The sequence below is a fragment of the Trachypithecus francoisi genome, unplaced genomic scaffold (assembly GCF_009764315.1).
Source record: "Trachypithecus francoisi isolate TF-2019V2 unplaced genomic scaffold, Tfra_2.0 Lachesis_group13, whole genome shotgun sequence".
In the NCBI taxonomy this organism is placed as follows: Eukaryota; Metazoa; Chordata; class Mammalia; order Primates; family Cercopithecidae; genus Trachypithecus; species Trachypithecus francoisi.
In genome coordinates, this window is record NW_022681458.1 from 83470653 (window position 1) to 83488216 (window position 17564).

The window sequence follows — 17564 nt, forward strand, 5'->3', positions numbered from 1 at the left end:
TCACCTCCGCAGCTTCTCCAAAAGTGCTCTTACTTTGGCCACAAACAGCATTCACATTTCCCACTCCAGTGATCAGTGCCTATGTCATCTGACCTATTACATTTGATAGAGTTGAACACTTTCTCCTCCTTGAAACACTGATTTTCACTTGACTTCTAGCATACCATACTCACCTGGTTTTCTTTCCAGTCTTTGCTTCTTCTCAAATCTCCTTCACTGATTTTTCCCTACCTCCCTGATCTGTAAACATTGGAGTGCTTTCTTTGCCTCAAGGTTATCATCTGTAAAATGGGATAGTATCTTATTTGTGAAGATCGAATAAGGTCATACATGTAAAAGTTTTTATAACTTTATAGTTATGTGAAATGTTTACTTTAATACTTTATTATATTTTAGACCATATTTCACAAGATAGCAAGTGGTCTTACATGGCATCATATTCACTAATAATCATTTTTTTATTATTTTGATTATTCTCATTACTTGATCATTTTTGTCATACATAGTTAAATATAACAACAGCAGTCTTCACTGATTGTACATAAAATTACCTTTTAACTTCATAACTGTTAAGTTATAGAAAGTTTCTCTAACACTCTATGAATTACTAACAGATAAGTGTTTTCGGTCTTGGGAGTATTACGTGGTAGGTCGTTGGATGTTTGTTTTCAATAAATTCTCTTAAATTAGTATCCTAGCTATTTGCCATTCAAGGAGTAGACTTGGAGACATAAGATCTGTAATCTCATTTGAGCCCTTCTATGTGCATACAACTTTCTAAACTTCTGCTTTTTTTGTTTTTTAAATGTAGTGGACTAGATGTTTCTTACAACAATAAAACTCTAAACATTGATCTTGATATATAAGGAAGAGTTAAGGTTTTTAAAGTATCTTTCCAGTTAATTCATAGTTATTTAAAAATATTTATACTATATATACACCTTGCTCTCAAGTGGGTTTTTCTGCATCCATTATCCTGATTAACTGTTTTTACTGTGCGTGTATGTATGTGTGGATGTATGTATATATGTGATCACAGGATCACAGAATTGAAAAGATGTGTATGTGTTTGTTTATGTGTGTGTGCATGTATATACAACATAGCTGTACCTCAGTATCTGCAAGGGATTAGCTCCAGGATCCACCATGGATACCAGAGTCCACAGATGCTCAAGTTCTTTATATAAAATGGGATATTATTTGCATACAACCTACACACATCCTCCCATATACTTTAAGTCATCTCTAAATTATTTATAATACCTAATAAAACATAAATGCTATGCAAATAGTTATACCATATTGTTTTTTATTTATTGTTTTTTATTGTTTTGTTATGAGGGGGTTGGATTTTTTGTTTTATATTTTCTTTTTTTTTTCTATTAAGACAGAGTCTCACTCTGTTGCCCAGGCTAGAGTGCAGTGGCATGATCTTGACTCACTGCTGCAACCTCCGCCTCCCGGGTTCAAGCGATTCTCCTGCGTCAGCCTCCTGAGTAGCTGAGATTACAGGCGTGCGCCACAACGCCTGGTTAACTTTTGTATTTTTAGTAGAGACGAGGGTTTTGCCATGTTGGCCAAGCCGGTCTCGAACTCCTAACTGCAAGTTATCTGCCTGCCTCGGCCTCCCAAAGTGCTGGGATTACAGGCATGAGCCACTTCGCCCAGCCTTTGTTTTATATTTTCCATTTGCAGCTGGTCCAATCCATAGATATAGAACCTGCAGATATGGAGGTCCAATTGTATTAGTACACACTCTTAGATATACACACACATACACACACAAACTCACTATTAGACATTTGAAACTTCATTGCCTACAAAAGCCAAATGAATGACATGAAAGAGTTCAGTGGACCCCTCATGGGCACTGTGGCAAAGAGGGAAGTCATGGCCCTATTTAAATTTAACAGTCAAAGCTCAACTTCACCCAATTGCTGTCATGTAGGAATGTGGGCCCCATGTTCGAGAACCCACTCGTATTTCAAGGGAAGTTGAGACTATGGATTTTTATGTCCTCCCAAATATTAAATATTGGAAACAAATTCAGAATTTTTGCAAGCATTATATGAACCAAATACATTCTGTGGCCTGTTTGGAGCCTGTGAGCCACCAGTTTGTGACTTAATCAATATATAAACAAGAAAGATATGTGCTGTTGTTCATGAAATCTGGTAAGTGTTGCTTAAGACCCACTAAGTTCCTCTTTGAATTTGTACTGTAGCCAAGAAAAGGTGATGGGGGTTGGGGGGATGCCCTGCCCAAGAGCAAAATAATAGGTAATGGAGTAACTTGATGAAAGTTTGCTTTTGAAGTATGTGTATTTGCGCTATTTAATGAGATCAGTTGACACACATCATTTTTTTTTTGTCTTTTTTTAAAAAATCACAAGTTTTTTTATTCTGTGGTTTCAATTTCATACTTTCCTTTTTTTTTTTTTTTTTTGAGACAGTCTCTCATTCCATCACTCAGGCTGGAGTGCAGTGGTGTGATCTCAGCTCACTGCAACTTCCACCACTGGGTTCAAGTGATTCTTGTGCCTTAGCCTCCTGAGTAGCTGGCATTACAGGCGTACACCACCACACCTGACTACATTTTGTAGTTGTGGTAGAGATGGGGTTTCACCATGTTGGCCAAGCTGGTCTAAAACTCCTGACCTCAAGTGATCCGCCCCCATTGGCCTCCCAAAGTGCTGGGATTACGGGTGTGAGCTACCATGCCTGGCCCAGTTTCATATTTTCTTATTGTGAGTATTAATTTGTTAGAAAATTATCCCAAATAATATTTTAGTTCAAGTAGAAACTAGATGTTTTGGCCCACTATTCATAAGATTTTTTCTGTTTTAAGTAACACAGCTATTTAATCTAACTTGTCATTAAATGAACTTTTTCTTCATTATATTAAGTACTCTCTTTTTTAATGATTTCAGAGTGCTAAAAGCTCAGTGTAATATAAAAACCCAAAATAATCAGATTTTAATGAATATAAATAAATGGAGAAGAGACTGAATAAAACATATTAATTATTTCAGTTAGTGACGGGGATTGTGATTCTTTGATATGATATGGTGAAAGCGTTGAATTTATGGTTTGCCTTATTTAGTCAATTAAAATATCTCCTTAACTATACTTTAACCTGTCAATAAAGAAGCAAATAATTTTAACTGTTTAAGAGCATTTTTAAATAATGTACTGGCAGGGATCATGAAATCCTCAAAGAAACTGCTATGAAATACTCCAAAGAAATGTTTTTCAGCCAGTTTTAAGAATACTGCCAACTTTATTAGCCAGGCGTGGTGGCACACACTCGTAGCCCCAGATAACTCGGGTGGCTGACGTGGGAGGATGTCTTGAGCCCCGGAGGTTGAGGCTGCAGTAAGCCATGATTGTACCACTGCACTCCCAGCCTGGGCAACAGAGTGAGACTGCCTCAAAAAAAAAAAAAAAAAAAAAAGAATACAGCCAACTTTAAATTATTGCTACACTGATTATGTGACTTTGCAGTCTAGGATTTCTTAACAATCTGGTTAAGGTAATAGTTTTCTAAAAGTGTTTGGTGTTAACCACATATTTGGAAAATAAAAATAAAAGTCATACATTGCCAGAACTTTACCTATCTTTCTTTTATGATCTATTATATTTATTATAACATTTAACTCTCAAAAGGCGGTTTTTTTTCTCTACGAATACAGGGTGGGGCACCCTTCTTGTTGCAGCAGTGTGCTGCCTGCAATTTGTAGTTACATTGCGTAAGACCACGTTGAGATTTCTTTTTTGCATGTAAGTCTAGAGCTAGCATGACTAGCAAGTATGTGGCTTGTCATCCTTATTTTTAAAATGAGAAAACAGGGCCTCACAAATATTTTTGCTTAAAGTTAGTAGCAGAGCCGTAGCTGGAATTCATATCGTTTGATTCCAAGTCTAATGTCCTTTATGTCTTTCTTTCTATGTTGTTTTTCTCAAAAACAGATATCTTTTTATCCCATCTTTCACCACTGCTTTGTTCACACCTGGGAACCACAAGTTTGTGGAACTCTCTTCTTATTGCAAATACTTTTTATTTTTTATCCAGGAAAAAAAATCAATTTCTAGTAGATTTGATCACTTGGACTTCTCTATTTGACACTTCCTTAGCTCTTTTTCATTTTTGGCCTGGCTTTTTATTACCTCTTCAACTTTCTTATTAACAATCCCTGTATTTTCATTTATATTCATCTTTGTTCCTAATTCTTTTGTATCTTTAAACTCATTCAAGTAGTGACCTAGCCTGAAAGAATACTGCAGACACCGTCTGTAGATGAATTACCATGAGATCAACATCTTCAAGTTTTAAGAATTCTTAAGATGAATAGACCTTTCATATTTTATTAGATTTTATCCTTATATTATGAGAGGAAGAAATACACAGAACTTCCTTAAGAATAATAGAGTTATCAACATTCTAAATCCGAGTTATTCTTTTTACTTGTTGGTCCTGTCAGACTTTTCATAATTTAAAATAATAGAAGGTCTGTAGACAGTCACTTTCTTACACCTCATTTACCTTTTTTAAATTAAAGGCAAGTGGTCAAACTCTAAAAATCAAAAAACTTCATGTCAAAGGAAAAAAGACTAATGAGTCAAAGAAAGGCAAGAAGGTAACTTTAACAGGAGACACTGAAGATGAAGACTCCGCATCTACAAGTAGTTCACTAAAAAGAGGAAACAAAGACCTCAAGAAAAGAAAAATGGAAGAAAACACTTCTATTAACTTGTCAAAACAAGAAAGTTTTACTTCAGTTAAGAAACCGAAAAGAGATGACTCCAAGGACCTAGCTCTTTGCAGGTATTATTTCTGTTTTCATGCACTGTATATTTATAATGTCCCATTTTATTTGTTTAGAAACCTTTTACCATATCAAAGCTTCCTTTCTGACAATTTGTGGAAATAAAAAAATGTAAAGCATAAATGTTAAGAAAATGTGTAAGTATAGTAAATGTATTCCTTTATCTTCTTTTAGTGTTAATTTGCATTGAGTTTTATTTGAAAGATTATAATTGGGCCTGGCACATTGGCTCACGCCTGAAATCCCAGCACTTTGAGATGTCAAGACAGGCAGGTCACCTGAGGTCAGGAGTTCAAGATCATCCTGGCCAACATGGCAAAACCCTGTCTCTACTAAAAATACAAAAATTAACTGGGTGTAGTGGCGTGCACCCGTATTCCCAGCTACTCGAGAGGCTGAGGCAGGAGAATCACTTGAACCCAGGAGGCAGAGGTTGTAGTGAGCCAAGATGGTGCCACTATACTCCAGCCTGGGCGATAGAGCAAGACCCTATCTCATATATATATATATATATAATAACTGAGAGCTTTTTTAATTAAAAAATAAGACAATTGTAAAGTAGGGATACTGATTTCAATCATTATTTTCTTTAGTATGATTCTGACTGAAATGGAAACTCATGAGGATGCATGGCCTTTTCTACTTCCTGTAAACTTGAAACTTGTTCCTGGTTATAAGAAAGTTATTAAGAAGCCTATGGATTTTTCCACAATTAGAGAGAAACTAAGTAGTGGACAGTAAGTAAATCATTTCAGTTCACTAAATATTTATTGAATACCTGATATATGCTAGGCATGTTTGTCGTGAGCCAAAGATATTTTAATCAACAGCAAGATCTAGGCCCTGCCTTTGAGGCAGGTGTGTGTGTGTGTGTGTGTGTGTATGTGCGTGCGCGTGTGCTCACACGCGCGTATTTGGTTAGAGTAGAATGCTGTAGAAGAGAAACCAACTAAAATTATTTAAGAAAGTAAAAACCAGTGTAATAGACCTGCTTTTGACATTGAAAGAGCACCACCAGCCCAAGCTGAAGGTAAGGAAAAGCATTAGGAGAGCCTCCCAAAGTAAGTAACATATAAGCCGGAATTTGTATTCTGCATCCATGGAGTATCGACCACACGTCACATGGATTTAACAAAAATTGACTCAAATATTGTTAGATTATCACAATGTAAAAATAGAAGATCTCTGGAAGCTTTACATTTAAGAGCTTTAATGTGAGTTATTGGAGAATACCAAAATTCAATTTATGAAATGTGGGAGAGAAAACTATTAGTTGCTCTTCTCTACCATATTCTCTCTGCAATCCTATTCCAGGAATAAAGTTACTTATTTTGGGAGGCTTTCCTGATACTCATACAATATATATTTTAATTACATTGTTATTATCTAGTATATTATTTAGTTCTTCTTATACATTTTTTTGGTGAAAATAACTGTACTCTATGATTTATATTCAATTTAGAAGAGTTAAATAGAACTTATAATGATCTGTGTCCCTCACATATATCAAGTGATTTACTAGGTTGACCAAATGACTAATTTATTTCTTTGGAGGATGAAATAACAGTCGTCCAAAGGTTTATGTCTGTTTTGTTTTATTATTTTTTAATTACAGAAGGGACCTGCCTAAATTCAGGAAGCATTTAAAACCATTGAAATGATTGATTGGTACTGATTGGTTCCAATATGTAAACACTGTTTTCTAGATATGGACTAGTTCTTTTGTTTGTTCTTTTTTTTTTTTTTTTTGGAGTTTCACTCTTGTTGCCCAAGCTGGAGTGCAATGGTGCATCTCGGCTCACTGCAACCTCCGCCCCCTGGGGTTCAAGCAATTCTCCTGCCTCAGCCTGCCAAGTAGCTGGGATTAGAGGTGCGTGCCACCACGCCTGGCTAATGTTTTGTATTTTTAGTATAAACGGGGTTTCACCATGTTAGCCAAGCTGATCTCAAACTCCTGACCTCAGGTGATCCGCCCACCTCCACCTCCCAAAGTGCTGGGATTACAGGCGTGAGCTACCAGGCCCGGCCTCGTTTGTTTGTTCTATCAAAATAGTCAGTTGTCTAGGTGGATGGCACAATGAAATTTGTAACTAACATGGCCTAGAAAAAGAATTACACATGAAGACTTTACTAGTATTTAAGTTAACTCTTGATTTTAACTTCCATCATCTTCCAATTCCTGGATATAAGATTAATGTAAACCTCAAAATTCTTAAAACAAATAGGCTTAGAAATATATATAATTTTTTAAAATGCTACAAAAAAATATGGGCCAGGCGAGGCGGTTCATGCCTGTAATCCCAGCACTTTGGGAGGTGGAGGCAGATGGATCACTTAAAGTCAGGAGTTTGAGACCAGCCTGGCCAATATGGTAAACTCTCATCTCTACTAAAAGTACAAAAATTAGCTGGGTGTGGTGGTGTATGCTTGTAGTCCCAGCTACTCATGGATGAGGCACGAGAATCACTTGAAACCGGAGGTGGAGGTTGCAGTGAGCTGAGACCACGCCACTGCACTCCAGCCTGGGCAACAGAGTGAGACTGTAGCAAAAAAAAAAAAAAAGCTACCAAATCATAGCTCCTTTGGGGAAGAGGAAGAGAGAAGGAAATAGTCTGTGTAATCCTGTTTGTGATGCCAACTGTGTGGGAAGCAAAACTCAGTGGATTCAAGCTCCTTGAACTTTCCACTTTGAGTTGTTTGACCAAGCCGAAATTAATGAGTTGGAACCAAAACTCACAAACCATATTTCAAATTTTTAAACTAGAAATTTTTAGAATAGAGGGAGGGGCCTACTTAAATAAATTTTCCTGATTTCCGTTAGCTGCCCCATCCCATAAAGGAAGGACACACATATGAGTTGTATACTTTTTTCACCTAGAATCTCACCTAGAATTCTCTCCTGGATTCCACTCTCCCTAATGTTAATCATTAACCTTTTCTTTGGGTAAGGAACAAAGAGAGAAGTAGTTCTCAAATTAACTTTAAAATATTTTATACAAATTATTCCCACACATATTGTATGATTCCATTTATATGAAGTATCTAAAATAGATAAATCCATAGAGACAGATAGAAGATTGGTGGTTGCCAGGTGCTGGGAAGATGGAGGAATAGGGAGTAAGTGTTTAATGAGTATGGCGTTTCCTTTCAGGGTGATGACAGTGTTTTAGAGGTGATGATAATACAGTCTTGTGACTTAAATGCCACTGAATCGTCCACCTTCATATGGTTTATTTTATGTGAATTTCTTAACCTCAATAATAATAAGCAAATAATTCCTAGGAAAATGGATGAGGTTACCTAAGGGCTGACTTAACTCTGTGAGCACATTACACATAGAGAAATATTTCTTTCATTATCACACAGAAGAAGGGAGTGAAAGGTCATACAAGATATGTCACCAAAGAAATAGAATTCCACTTCGACAAGTTCTCACAGCGTCAGTGCCTCATAGGGTATTTCTCTTTTTTTAATTTTTATTTAAGTTTTTGTGGCTACACAGTAGGTGTATATTTATAGACTACACGAGATACAGGCATGCAATGCATAATAATCACATCATGGAAAATTGGGTATTCATCACCTCAAGTATTTATCCTTTGTGTTACAAATAATCCAATTCTACTCTTTTACTTATTTTAAAGTGTTATTATTTTAATTTACAACAATTTTATTTTACTTATTTTAAAGTGTTATTATTTTAATTTACAACAATTAAACTATTATTGACTATAGTCTCCTTGTTGTGCTATCACCTACTAGGTCTTATTCATTCCTTCTATTTTTTTGTGCCCAGTAACTATCCCCACCTCCCCACTGCACTTCCAGCCTCTGGTAACCATCCTTCTACTCTGTTTCCATGAGCGCAATTGTTTTGATTTTTAGATCCCACAAATAAGTGAGAACACGTGATGTTTGTCTTTCTGTGCCTGGCTTATTTCACTTAATAATAATGACCTCCAGTTTGATCCACGTTGTTTCAAATGACAAAATCTCATTCTTTTTTTTATGACTGAATGGTACTCCATTGTGTTTAAGTATCACATTTTCTTTATCCATTCATCCGTTGATGGACACTTAGATTGCTTCCAAATCTTGGCTGTTGTGAACAGTGCTGCACCAAACATAGGAGTGCAAATATCTCTTTCGTATAGTGATCTCCTTTCTTTTGGGTATATATCCAGCAGTGGGATTGCTGGATATCATGGTAGCTCTGTTTTTAGTTTTTTGAGGAACCTACAAACTATTCTTCATAGTGGTTGTACTGATTTACACTCATGGGATATTTTTAATGGTTACATTATTTTAGTATCTAGCTTGTCATAGGTTAGAGTTAACTTAAAATTTGCATTTCTAAAAGCTGTCTTTTAAAATTTGTTGAATTGGCTTGAGTTGGCTTGAAATGACCATTCCCTTCTTACTAATAAGCTTACGTAGATTCATCCACCTTTCTTTTCTCTTTTCTGTTTTTCTACAGAGAAAGAGAATTGAGCTTATCCCACCAGAAAAGCACAGAAGCCATAGTACTTCTTGTTGAAAGACAGACCCTTATAATGTTACCTCTAGTAGAGACATAGCATATGCTTGTTTTGCTTGTTTGAGTTCGTCATACCCTAATGCTTGGGCAGAAGAGCATATATGAAGAGAAGAGAAATGGGAAATGGGGAAGACAACACAGAGCACCATATCTTGGGGTGTATATAGAAGCTACAGGAAAAGTGTAATTTTTATCGTTGCATGGGGAGCATTGACATGATTTCTACTGCAGCTGAGCATTTTCAAATACAGATAATAGGATCCTGCAAGTGATACATTTGGTCAGAGAACTTAATAAACTAGTCAAGTGGGATAGGTCCTGTGACAGAATTGTGTGATACAGGTCAAACAGGAGACAGGTTATGGGGAAAATGCCTGTTGAAATATGTTTTGATTTTCGGAGAAATCTATTTTTCCATTTAACCTGTTCTTTAAATCCAGTATGTTTCAGAACACACAAAAATTTTTAAATGTTCCATTTATAAGAGGGTATCATATATATCAGTTTAAATGCAGTTATCCTAATCATTTTTCTTTCATTGTTACCCTTTATTAACTCTTGTTTTGTTTACAAAACAAATCCACTCTATGAAAGCAATCTCTAATTATGTGTTTTCTTTCAGGTATCCAAACCTTGAAACCTTTGCTCTAGATGTCAGGCTTGTTTTTGACAACTGTGAAACATTTAATGAAGATGATTCTGATATAGGCAGAGCTGGCCACAATATGAGGAAGTATTTTGAAAAAAAGTGGACAGATACTTTCAAAGTGAGCTGAAGTTATAATAATCTCTTTATTTTTTTCCTTTTAAACAAGGACAAATGAGACCAGCAATGTGAACTGTATTTACATAAACGTGCAAGGCACATACATAATGACTTTCTTTTTCCTTAAGATAAGTATAAAAAAAAAAGTATCAGAAGAATGATACCATTTTTAAAGGCTTCACTCCTACAACAACCAAGGCCCTCGGTTATTGGTTTGTGTGATTTATCAGCTAATTTAGGTAGAACAGGGAAGCACACCCAAAGAATTTTCAAAGGAAGGGGTGTTATAGTGCAATAGCAATTAAAATATATCAAATCGCACTGAATACTCAACACCAGAGCTCTAATGTGGGAAATGGTTCTCCTTTCCCTCTCAATAAATATCTATTTTTCATTTTTTTACTTTGTAGTTTATTTTTTAGTGAATGTATTTAATTTTATGAATTATTTATGATTAAACCACATCCAGAATCTTCGTTTTCTGTGAAAAGGAAGAACTAGAAAATTGCTTTAAATCTTGAAAATACAACAAGGAATGTTTTAAAATATAAAACAAAGCCAAGTTAAACTGTTTACACTGATGTGCTATAAAAGCACCAAAAAGAAACTTTACTGTAGAGTTACAAGTACATTTATATATATATGTTGCTGCATCTCTTGTGTAGTTAAATTGTATTTCAAAACAGTGAAAACATTGACATGTATATATTGTTCATTCTTGTTTATATTAAGTCTTGTTTTAAATATGTATTATGTGTATATATTGTTTGCAGACATTATTGTTCATGCCTTAGAGGATTGTAGCATTTTATTTTCGTCTGAAGGTAATGATAGCTATACAGTCTGTACAGTAATTATCCTCTACCAACACTGTGGCGTCTCCTTAATCTTGGTAGTGCCTGCCTTTGAAACAGGGTGTAGGGGATATTAGTTTTCCATTTTTCTATTTTGTTATATAATTTTAAGCCACCAGGGCCTAAATTAAAGTATAATCATTTGTATCCATGTGAAATAAAATTGTGACAATTTCCTACGCACACAGTATTTTTTCATAGAAACATTTCCCTCCCATTTGCCTTGCCTCAGAAATAAATTTAAAAGACATTTGTAACCACTGTGTTTTATCTACTGTGTGTTGTGGTGGCCTGTTGGAGGCAAATAGATCAGAATTTTTTTTGTACCTATGTAAGAGTACTTGAAGTTTTATTTAAAATAAAATGTTGTGGAAAAGGTAGCATTCTTTTTTTTTAGGAGTGTTATTTTTCACTCTGTATGGCACGGATACAATAAAAGGCTTTTACAAACTAATTTTTTAGTTTTTCTTAATATACCTGAAAATATATTCTTTTTTAAAAAGCCAGTTGATTTAAATTTGATTTTTACAGAGACCTGAAGGAGGAACAGTGTGTAGAGTGTGGTTCAGAGAGCACTGGGCTGGGTGGAAGAGGGTGAGTTTAAGTCAAGTAGCCAAATTTCTGTAGCCTGTAAGCCTCACTGGTCTGTAAACTTCTCTGGACCTGGTCTTCTTTCACATTTTCAAGATGAAAATATTAGAATACATTAGATCTTGTTCTGGTCTGAAAAATGCCTCTGTGGGTAGCCAAACAACTCAATTGTCAAGAAGAAAAACGGATATATAAATTAGTCTAATAAGACGTGTATTTCTCCAAGAATTCAAGAATTATAGTTTGCTGCCCTGCTGGGTGCCGCCAGACTCCAGAGAATCACTGACATACAAGACAGGCCCTGCCTTCGTGGAGCTAATAGCTCGTTGAAGTGGGCCTTAGATAATGTCCACTGCTTTCATCATGAAGAGAGAAGAGAAATGTTTTGAAAAAAGTTTTAACTTCACAAAGCTTCAAAGCCACAGAATATTTTCAGTATCTCTAGATTGTTTGTGAAGACTTACGTGAAAATCAGCTGTTATTATGTAAATATGTCAGTTTCTGTTAACCAGACATTGCAGTGATGTCTTAAAGAGGCTGATGTTTGGCCGGGCGCGGTGGCTCAAGCCTGTAATCCCAGCACTTTGGGAGGCCGAGACGGGCGGATCACGAGGTCAGGAGATCGAGACCATCCTGGCTAACACGGTGAAACCCCGTCTCTACTAAAAAATATTTTTAAAAAATTAGCCGGGCGAGGTGGCGGGCGCCTGTAGTCCCAGCTACTCGGGAGGCTGAGGCAGGAGAATGGCGTGAACCCGGGAGGCGGAGCTTGCAGTGAGCTGAGATCCGGCCACAGCACTCTAGCCTGGGCGACAGAGCGAGACTCCGTCTCAAAAAAAAAAAAAAAGAGGCTGATGTTTAAGCAAAAATGCCTTGTAGAGCAGCGAAGAAGGCAGCACCGTGAATAAAAGTGTACAAGTGTCTGGTTTTTGTGTTTTTACAACTGCCTGATGCTCCATGAGGATTCTTCATGATGATTTTTTTTTTTTTTTACCTTAGAGATTATATGTGCTTATGTTAATTTATATTAGATGGTATATAAGGGGCTTGATAATAACATGTCTTGTGCCTGAGGGGCTCAGAAATAAGAAAGTACTTAAACACACACACAAAATTTGTTGAGAGTGATAATTTTAAAAATAGGAAAGAAAGGAAGGCTTGGTAAACACTGGCTACTTTGAACTGGTGTCTTCATTGTTGTTACTCAGCAGAGGTAGCTGTTAAACACTGAGTGGGCATGATCCCACGAGGGCTGCGGTTGCAGTAGGTGACAGTGGTTACTATACATATGTGGATCACTTGTTATGTAAGTGACTCATGCACTCCCAGTGCCCTAGGTTGGGCTTATTCTCAATAAAAGCAATATCATTGTTCTCCTCAAATTAAAAAAAAAAATTATCCTAACTCTCTGCTGTCACATAATTGCCAGTATATATAACATATTTTTATTAAGATAAATTAGGCTTTCACCTGACTCTTCTTCATTTTAGTCCTAACATGCACTGTAAATTATTTAAAAACCGGTCTACTTTCAAGTTTAGATTTAGATTATCACTCAAGTGGTGACCCATCAAGGATAACCAAACAATCCACTACTGCTGAACACAGAAGATAATCATCAGTTTGAAACAGTATGTAGACAGTAAATTAATATTTGAGTTGTTAACCACAGTAAAAATTAAACAGGTGAAAATGTGTCTATAGGTACACCTAAAACTCAAAAGAAGTAAATTAGCCTTAAATGCAAGGTGTTCTTTTTCTTGTTCCAACTCCAAAATAAAATTTGTCACAAGCACCAGTTTTAATCTGAATTATCAAGGATCTAATCTGTCTGTAGTACCTTAATGTAACCCTCCATGCTCCTTCTCTTTTCCAGCCCCTCAAGCCCCATATTCTATAGGGAAATTCAAAATTCTGTTCCTTTAGCTTCCTCCCGTTAAACACTCCTCAACAAGGAAATCTGCTGTCAAGACATTTATTCATAATTGTACATTTATGAGCTACCTCTTTCAAGGTTATTTGCATTTCAAATACTCCATTTGAGAAATGAAAGAGGTTTGTGTCTTGCTAAAAGAATTTTATTTCAACAAGGAGAATAAAAGAGGTTTTTTTTTTTTTTTTTTTTTTTTTGAGACGGAGTCTCGCTCTGTCGCCCAGGCTGGAGTGCAGTGGCGCAATCTCGGCTCACTGCAAGCTCCGCCTCCCGGGTTCCCGCCATTCTCCCGCCTCAGCCTCCGAGTAGCTGGGACTATAGGCGCCCGCCACCTCGCCCGGCTAGATTTTTGTATTTTTAGTAGAGACGGGGTTTCACGGTATTAGCCAGGAGGGTCTTGATCTCCTGACCTCGTGATCCACCCGCCTCAGCCTCCCAAAGTGCTGGGATTACAGGCTTGAGCCACCGCGCCCGGCCTATTTTTGAGATGCAGTCTTGCTCGATTGCCCAGGCTGGAGTGCAATGGTGTGATCATAGCTCACTGCAGCTTCTACCTCCCAGGTTCAAGTGATTCTTATGCCTCAGCTTCCTGAGTAGCTGGGACTACAGGCATGTGCCACCACACCTGACTAATTTCTGTATTTTCAGTAGTGATGGGAGTTTCACCATATTGACCAGGCTGTTCTCAAACTCCTGACCTCAGATGATCTGCCTGCCTCAGCCTCCCAAAGTGCTGGGATTACAGACATAAGCCACTAAAATTTTCTTTTCTTTTCTTTTCTTTTCTTTTTTTTTTTTTTTTTTTTTGAGATGGAGTCTCACTCTGTCACCCAGGCTGGAGGGCAGTGGCACAATCTCAGCTCACTGTAAGCTCCGCCTCCCGGGTTTACGCCATTCTCCTGCCTCAGCCTCCCAAGTAGCTCAGACTACAGGTGTCCGCCACCATGCCTGGCTAATTTTTGTATTTTTAATAGAGACGGGGTTTCACTGTGTTAGCCAGGGTAGTCTTGATCTACTGACCTCGTGATCCGCCTGCCTCGGCCTCCCAGAGTGCTGGGATTACAGGCATGAGCCACTGCACCTGGGCAAGCCACTAAAATTTTCTTTCCACAAGGATGTGACTTGAAAAAATAGGGAAATGAATAGAATCTTATCTTCTAGGAATCTTGCTTCAACAAGATCTCTTAGACTTGCTTTGGCCACATTACAACTCTACCAAAAAAAGGAATTTTTTAAACCTCAACCAATTGAGGTAATTAGTTCCTTTCTTCAATTCATGGCACACTCTTTATGTTATTCTTGCAAAGCCCCTCTTTGTTACTTTTTTTGTTTTATTCTTCAATTCATCTCCACTTTCCCCCATATACAACCACTTAAAATACACCTCTCCAGATAACCCTTTATTTATTGAGCAGTATGTTTCTTTATATGATATGAAAAATACATATGTACACAGTGGTTTTTAGACATATCAGTTGCATTATACTATAAATCTTATTGTTTTTAAATTCTGTTTCTGTTTCTTTTTAGTTGAAAAAATGCGTAACTCTAGTTCATTGGTTTTGATTGCTATAAGGTATCCCATCAGAGGCATACACCACATTTTACTTACAAGTTTCTCTAGAAATGAAAAACCTAGGTTGCCTGCAACTCATTGTCACTGCAAATAATACTGCAGTGATTTTTTTAATACATAGACTTGTATATGGAATCCAGTTGCCAAGATATCCCCAAGTGATCCTTGCCTTCTAGTATTCATGCCCATGTATACTCCCTTTCCACATTGTATCAGGGTTAATCTTTGTGACCAACATAATATGGCATGATAGCCTTTGAATTCCCAGACTAAGCCATAAAATAACACTGTTGCTTCTGCCTTGTTCTCTTGGATTACTTGTTCTCTTGGATTACTTGTTCTGGGCAAAACCAGCCACTATGTTATGAGGATGCTCTAGCAGCCCAGCCCTATGGAGCAGCCAATAGCTGCCACCAACTTACCAGCCCTGTGACTGAGGCACCTTAGAAGTGGATCCTTCAGCCGAAGTTATACGTTCAGATGACCGGAGCCCCAGGCAACATCTCGATTGAAACTTCATAAGCAACCCTGAGCCAGAACTACCCAGCTAAGCCACTCCTGACTTCTTGACCCACAGAAACTAGGAGATAATAAATGTTTATTATTGGTTTAAATACTCCATTTTGAGTAATTTGTTATCTGGCAATAGATAACTAATATCCTAAGGTAAGAGTTTCTCTAGGATCTACACGGGGGAGTATGCCCCAGTTGTTAGGTCTGTACTTGCTGAACTTGCCATCATATTGCCATGCTACTCTCCAGATGACTGCACCAGTTCAGCCTCCTACCATAAACGGAAAAGGGCTCTTTCTCCCTACCGCCCAACCAGTGCTCAATATTTGGACTCTTTGTTCCTAACAACTTCTTACAGATTTTGAATTTTGAAAAGCATCAAACATTTCGTACTATTATTATTATACTTTAAGTTCTGAGATACAAGTGCAAAATGTACAGGTTTGTTACACAGGTATTCACGTGTCATGGTGGTTTGCTGCACCCATCAAACCATCATCTACGTTAGGTATTCCTCCTAATGCTATCCCTCCCCTAGTCCCCCACCCCGACAGGCACCAGTGTGTGATGTTCCCCTCCCTATGTCCATGTGTTCTCATTGTTCAACTTGCACTTACGAGTGAGAACATGCAGTGTTTGGTTTTCTGTTCCTGTGTTAGTTTTCTGAGAATGATGATTTCCAGCTTCATTGATGTCCCTGCAAAGGACATGAACTCATACTTTCTTATGACTGCATGGTATTCCATGGTGTTTATGTGCCACATTTTCTTTATCCAGTCTATCATTGATGGGCATATGAGTTGATTCCAAGTCTTTGCTATTGTGAACAGTGCTGCAATAAACATACATGTCCAAGTGTCTTTATAGTAGAATGATTTATAATCCTTTGGGTATATACCCAGTAATGGGATTGCTGGTTCAAATGGTATTCCTGGCTCTAGATCCTTGAGGAATCGCCACACTGTCTTCTACAGTGATTGAACTAATTTACACTCCCACCAACAGTGTAAAAGCATTCCTATTTCTCCACATCCTCTCCAGCATCTGTTGTTTGCTGACTTTTTAATGATCGCCATACTAACTGGCATGAAATGATATCTCACTGTGGTTTTGATTTGCATTTCTCTAATGACCCATGATGATGAGCTTTTTTTCATATGTTTGTTGGCTGCATAAATGTCTTCTTTTGAGAAATGTCTGTTCATATCCTTTGCCCACTTTTTGATGGGGTTATTCATTTTTTTCTTACAAATTTGTTTAAGTTCTTTGTAGATTCTGGATACTAGCCCTTTGTCAGATGGCTAGATTGCAAAAATCTTCTCCCATTCTGGAGGTTGCCTATTCACTCTGATGATAGTTTCTTTTGCTGTGCAGAAGCTCTTTAGTTTAATTAAGTCCTATTTGTCAATTTTTTCTTTTGTTGCCATTGCTTTTGGTATTTTAGTCGTGAAGTCTTTGCCCATGCCTATGTCCTGAATGGTATTGCCTAGGTTTTGTTCTAGGATTTTTATGGTTTTAGGTCTTACATTGAAGTCTTTAATCCATCTTGAGTTAATTTTTGTATAAGTTGTAAGGAAGGGGCCCAGTTTCAGTTTTCTGCATATGGCTGGCCACTTTTCCCAATACCATTTATTAAATAGGGAATCCTTTCCCCGTTGCTTGTTTTTCTCAGGTTTGTCAAAGATCAGATGGTTGTAGATGTGTGGCATTATTTCTGAGGCCTCTGTTGTGTTCCATTGCTCTATATATCTGTTTTCATACCAGCACCATGCTGTTTTGGTTACTGTAGCCTCATAGTATAGTTTGAAGTCAGGTAGTGTGATGCCTCCAGCTTTGTTCTTTTTGCTTAGGATTGTCTTGGCTATACAGGCTCTTTTTTGGTTCCATATGAAATTTAAAGTAGTTTTTTCTAATTCTATGAAGAAAGTCAATGGTAGCTTGATGGGGATAGCATTGAATCTATAAATTA

General features: G+C 37.2%; 1 protein-coding gene across 24 annotated transcripts in view; it reads left to right on the plus strand.

The window, feature by feature from the left end:
- BAZ2B (bromodomain adjacent to zinc finger domain 2B) overlaps nucleotides 1-16004 on the plus strand; it is a 343885-nt gene extending 327881 nt beyond the window's left edge. For 11 of the 24 annotated variants that reach the window (XM_033231356.1, XM_033231355.1, XM_033231363.1 and 8 more), the window contains 4 exons: nucleotides 4559-4824; nucleotides 5419-5562; nucleotides 9985-10129; nucleotides 15437-16003. In XM_033231356.1, coding sequence (XP_033087247.1) covers nucleotides 4559-4824; nucleotides 5419-5562; nucleotides 9985-10129; nucleotides 15437-15529 — 648 coding nt within the window. In that variant the 3' untranslated portion in view covers nucleotides 15530-16003. Of the gene's footprint in view, nucleotides 1-4558; nucleotides 4825-5418; nucleotides 5563-9984; nucleotides 11437-15436 lie in introns of those variants that run through there. The other 13 variants (XR_004441758.1, XM_033231373.1, XM_033231364.1 and 10 more) reach the window with 3 other exon arrangements.
- The last annotated feature ends 1560 nt before the right edge of the window (nucleotides 16005-17564 follow it).